At 34.9% G+C, this 5,783-nt stretch overlaps 1 protein-coding gene across 6 annotated transcripts in view; it reads right to left on the bottom strand.

The window, feature by feature from the left end:
- Positions 1 to 8: 8 nt before the first annotated feature.
- The window catches only part of LOC106869336 (5-hydroxytryptamine receptor 4), a 337,418-nt gene continuing 331,643 nt past the window's right edge, over positions 9 to 5,783 (bottom strand). For 4 of the 6 annotated variants that reach the window (XM_014915048.2, XM_014915047.2, XM_052965714.1 and 1 more), the window contains one exon: positions 9 to 1,226. In XM_014915048.2, coding sequence (XP_014770534.1) covers positions 18 to 1,214 — 1,197 coding nt within the window. In that variant the 5' untranslated portion in view covers positions 1,215 to 1,226 and the 3' untranslated portion in view covers positions 9 to 17. Of the gene's footprint in view, positions 1,227 to 3,709; positions 3,729 to 5,783 lie in introns of those variants that run through there. The other 2 variants (XR_008263486.1, XR_008263487.1) reach the window with 2 other exon arrangements.

Raw genomic sequence — 5,783 nt, 5'->3', positions numbered from 1 at the left:
TATATACATTCGTATATTCAAAATCCATTTGTTTGAGCTGGAAAATACCTACAATTGATGTCAGAACCTTGAGAACCTGCTGCAGCAGTGGTCAAATCATCACATTGTCCCACTGTTCCGTGGTTCGTTTTCATTCTTAGAATCCGACGGAATGCTATTCGGAATGATCGATTAAAAAAATAAAATAAAAAAGGATTCATTGTAGAGTTGCTATATCCTAGCCAAACCGCCACCTGCCATAAGTAGTAGGGTGTTTGGTACTGGATAATAGCATCAATAACATTTATAATGAAAAATGGGCACCAACAAACACAAAAGCATCCCATTATTATTCCTAACGTTTTAGCAGCTTTTGCTTCGTGTTTGAAGGCTTTTCGTTTGTTTTTGTTCTGAATGATTGCTTGCTCAAGCGTCCTTATTTGCTTTGCCTGTCTTTTGGCCGCTGTATAAATCTGTGCGTTGCACATTACGAGGAAGGCGGACGGAATATAAAAGGCTACAGCTGAGCACGTAAACGCAAATGCTTTGTTAACAAGAAAAATACACACATCACTACCAGGTGGAGCTATACATTCATATATTGCCTCTATGCCTTTCAAATTCCATTCGTTGGTGATAGGAACAAACGAAATTAGCAGTGGTACTGTCCAACAAAGGATTATAGAAATAACTACATGTCTCTTTTTTACTTTCTGATGCTGAAATGGCCGACAAATTGCGAGATAGCGATCTCCAGCCAAACAGACCAGATGAAAGATGGAGGTTGTTGTGAATGTTACATCTAAGCAGATGATGATACGACACAGAATGAGGCCATGGCCCCAGTGGTTATCCCACATTAACTGTCTAATGGCATAGGGCATAACGGCGCCGCCAACAAGCGTGTCTGAAATGGCTAAGGAGACAACAAAGGCGTTTGTGTAACTTTTCAAGTGATTGTGTGTTAATACTGCTGCAATTACTAAACAGTTGCCCGAAATAGTTAGTCCAGCCAAGCAGCTGAGGAAAAATCCTAGGGCAAATTTAACCCAGAAACATAGTTGTGGAGGTGGTTCTGCCAAATATGATAGAATTTCGTCGCATTTATTCGAATCATTGAAAGCAGGAAAAGTGTTATTCATTCCTGTTCGAGGATAATCTTGGAGATCAAATGTAGCCTGATTCAGATCCATCGCACTACTCCAAGTTGTATACGGTGAATTGTGCATTGCCATGGTCTGGAATTTCTGTAAGGAGAAAAGTAGAAAGACACTATTTAAAAAAATCATTGATTAATTGTTTTAAGTGAAACGAAATATAAACATCTTGATTAGAAACCAGAATATTTTATGAAGAAAAGGAAATTATGTATCATTTTGAAAAAAATTGCATGTTTTTCTGAAACGACCTTATAAAACATTCATGTTTCATAAGTGCTTTCAAGAGAAATAAAGAAAGATAAACAGAGTACAAGAGCTTCGTAATGCGAAACAAGAATATGATATGATACATTGACAGTCAGAGTGGTATGGAAGACCATAAAAGTACAGGCGTGCAAATGCTTGTATACGCTTCAGATTTTAAATTATTGAGTTTGAAAATATACACAAATCCACACATATAACAGGTGAGTATAGAATCTATTTAAGTGACTCAAGAATTGACAGATATTTTATCTCTACCAGAAATATGAAATAATAAAGTTGACCTCGACGGAATTTGAACCCAGAACTAAACAGACGTTACAATATAACGCTGCTAATCCAACTGCTTTAAATTTTGTAATGTTCATTTGTAACATAGGGGTTAAATAGATGCTGATAGACAAGGAGTTAAGTTAATGATTACATCGATCCCAGTGTACTGGGGTATTTTATCGAATGCGGAATGGGGAAAAGCAAAATCAATACGTGCGGTATTTGAAGCGAGTTGTAAAGGGACGCTATGAAATACCCCAAGGTATTTTCTAGGACACACCGTAGATTCTGATAACCTATTGCAATGGTCTTTTATATTCTAATTATTTAAAACATGATTAATGGGAACATTTAGTGTTGTTTGGTCATTCATACTAATTCAGCAATTATCCTGAAAGAAGGTCCATATAATTTGCAGGCTGCGTAGTAAAGCATCTCGCTTTTAACCAATGTAGTATGAGTTTCATCCCACTATGTGGTACCGTAAAATGGGACAGGAAACAGGACCACTTGCGAGGTGATCCAATGATTTGTAGGTGATGATCGAAACCAGGAAAAGAAGTATGAAAAAATAGAGTGATATCCAGCAAACGGAGAAATTGATATAACAATGAGTCAATATTGTGAAATATTTTCATAGTTAAATAATGAATTTTAAGGACTGATAAGATCATTAATGATGTTAAATTATATTTTTTGTCAATAATCTGCAAACAAGAATTAGGCTGTCGGAGTAAACATTGCAAAATAACTTATAAAGTTCAGATTTGTTCCAATGTATTTTCTTGTCTTCGCATATCGATATACTTATTCACTACACTTAAATAGCATGCAAGTTACTCTTATAGTAATAAATTATTTTCTTTTGAAATGAATTTTTACTTTTTAACTACGTTTTCTTAAAAATCACTGACTTCTTCAAGTGAAATGACCGCTAAAATCCGGAGTATGGTTTCCAAAGTCCTTGCTTATGTTTCGGTAGACTAACGGATTTAATATAAGTTGACTCGACGACATTTGATTTCGATCTTGGCTTATTATCAAAATAGTTTTGTCAGTTTGATCAGATAATCAGAAACTAGAAGTAAAAGTAGAAGACGCATAAAATGTTAGATAATTCAAACATAAATACAGTCTTTGTAAATAAAATATTAACGGAAGTTATAAAAGCATTTAGCAGAGAAAACTTTTTTTAAGGTTTCAAAATATAAAACAGAAAGCACAGGAGAGAATTTCAATGACATTAATTGTGTGAATGTTTAGAGACAACACAGATTGTTGGATTGGATCTGCTCTTTAAACCAAACTAGTGTTAGCAACAAAGATGTTATTAGATCTCCTTATCAAAGTATAAATGTATATGGCTGTGTGCTTAAGAAATTCACTTTGCAACAATATGATTTCAGATTCATTCCCATTGCATGTCTTCTGCAATAACGCCTGGTCAACAGATCCTTTGTGAATGAATTTGATAGGCGAAAACAGAGTGGAAGTCCGTTATGTATATGTGTGTGTGTGTTCGTGTGCGCGCGTGTGTATAAATACACACAAATACATTTATGTCTATGGGTGTGTATCTTTGTGTCTGCGTATGTTACCCCACCATTGTTTGACAGCGGTTGTTAGTTTGTTTACGCACCTGTAACTTACAGGTTCGGTACAAGAAAATACTGAATCACTCAACAGACTTAAAAATTAAAACGAAAATACTGGCAGCGATTTATTCGTTTAAAAAATTTCATGTCGGTGACCCAGCATGGCCGCTGTTCAATGACTAAATAAAATAAAAAGTTTTATACACACACACACACACACACACACACACACACACGAGTGGATACTGAAAATTTCCTGGTTTTAAGGTTATCACAAAAGGCTTTTTTGGAAGGCCAACCTTCCAACTTCTTTTACAGGGCTTAGAAAACCTGGAGGCCCACGGCAATAAGTGTGCCAATCTGAGAGGGAAATATGCTGAATAAAATCATAATTAACTGATTCTCCTGTGTTTTCTTTTACCCAAAGCCAGGACGTTTCTGCAACTCTTTATATATACTGCGAGAAAAAAAAGTGGGAGATAATTAGAAAGAGAAAGAATGAGAGAGGGGTGGGAGAGAGAAAAGAATATAGTAACGTTCGTAACGAAAGTTAACAGTATGGGTGGGAGGAAAGACTTCAAGGGAGTCACTGGCATAATAATTACTAATAAAGTATGTTCTAGCGAATCTATATACACATACATGATTTAATATTATATAACGACTAAGGCAGTGAGCTGGCAGAAACGTTAGCACACCGGGCAAAGTGCTCAGCAGTGTTTCGTCTGTCTTTACGTTCCGAGTTCATATTCCGTCGAGGTCGACTTTGCCTGTCATCATTTCGGGGTCGATAAATTAAGTACCAGTTGCGTATTGGAGTCGATCTGACCGCCTCCCCCACAAAATTTCGGGCCTTGTGTCTAGAGTAGAAAAGGATATTATATAACGACTCACGCTGGGCGAAATGCTTAGCGGTACTTCGTTTGTCTTTACGTTCCGAGTTCAAATTCCGCCGAGGTAGACTTTGCCTGTCATCATTTCGGGGTCGATAAATTAAGTTCCAGCTGCGTACTGGGATCGATCTAATCGACTGACCACCTCCCCCAAAATTTCAAGCCTTATGCCTAGAGTAGAAAAGAATATTATATAACGACTAAATTTCAATTTATTTTGTGTGTAACTATACAGTGTGTTGTAACGCAAGGACATATTTTATTTGTAATTTGGTTATGTATTATGCACTTTCGTTAATGAACATACTTGTTTAGTTCCAACCCTAGTTAACTTCATTTAAAATGTCTCACATTATAATGAGTCGTCCTGTACTTTAGTTGTTCAATTGTAGAATCATTATACAGCTTTCTCTTAGATAACTCTTATACTATTGTTTTACCGGTAAACGTATATCATTTAAGTCTGAGAAAACTAGTGATGATATACATTGGCATAAAGATAAAAAAAATTTGATATTCGTGAAATATGGTTTTGTCGTCAAACATGGGCATATATTTGAAGCGTTAGAACACTCTCCTGCTTTGCACACAAGCCTATTATATTTTATGGACATAATTCTTGTAATCTAGCTGTTCAAATTTCACCAATAATATTCTAAATATCGAACTCATCCACTTAGGTCAGATAGTTTTATTTCTTTTCGTTTTTCTATTGAAGCAGTGGAATTGAATTCCTCAGAATCGTGACAAATTACATCCGATTAAAAATATAATTTATTCGTGATCCACGTTTTCACTTGAACTTGATGTCTTGAGTGGTATAAATGGGAATTAAATTCAGGAAAACTATTCCAAATCAATTTTCCAATTTCAATACATTACATTAAAAAAAAAGAAAATAGGAAACAATCGATAAACTCGATTGTTTGAAATACCTGTTTGAATTCTAAAATATATTTAAAATACATCTATATATAAGGAAAAATAAATGTATAACTTTATAATAGACTGTAACAAAATAAAAAAACTTTAATTAAGGTAACTATGGAATCCTAGAATGATGAAAAGTCAATACAAAGCCATACATCTCTTTATAATATACATTGATATCTTATCCAGAAAAATATATTATCATATTATAGTGATCCATATAGAAAAGATATTTGACTTTTTCTTTTAACGACATTCAGTCTGATATTGAACTGACTAAAAAAGAAACCACAACTCATGATTCAAACTCATCTATTGTAACAAGAGAAAATTATACTAAAACAGTGAATTTGTCTTCTTACATACATATGGACAAACATATAAATAAATAAAGAAATATATGTGTGTGTGTGTGTGTGTGTGTTTCGAATGTAAATTTCTCTCTCCCTCCCTCCCTATGTGTGTATGTGTTTATGCATTCTAGAGTTATTAAAACGTCGAATAGAAATGCCTTGCGTCCCGGTTCTCTGTGTGCTGAGTTCAGATGCACCAAAGTCGAGTTTCTCTTCCGTCGTTTCGGAATCGATAAATATCGTACCAGTCGAGTACGGGAAGAAATCTCACTCACTCACTCACTCACTCATTGTCAATCTCTTTCTCTGTGTGTGTATATATATATATATATATAT

The sequence above is a fragment of the Octopus bimaculoides genome, chromosome 2, assembly GCF_001194135.2.
Source record: "Octopus bimaculoides isolate UCB-OBI-ISO-001 chromosome 2, ASM119413v2, whole genome shotgun sequence".
In the NCBI taxonomy this organism is placed as follows: Eukaryota; Metazoa; Mollusca; class Cephalopoda; order Octopoda; family Octopodidae; genus Octopus; species Octopus bimaculoides.
Note: the sequence above shows the minus strand (reverse complement) of the source record. Positions and strands in the feature narration are given on the sequence as shown.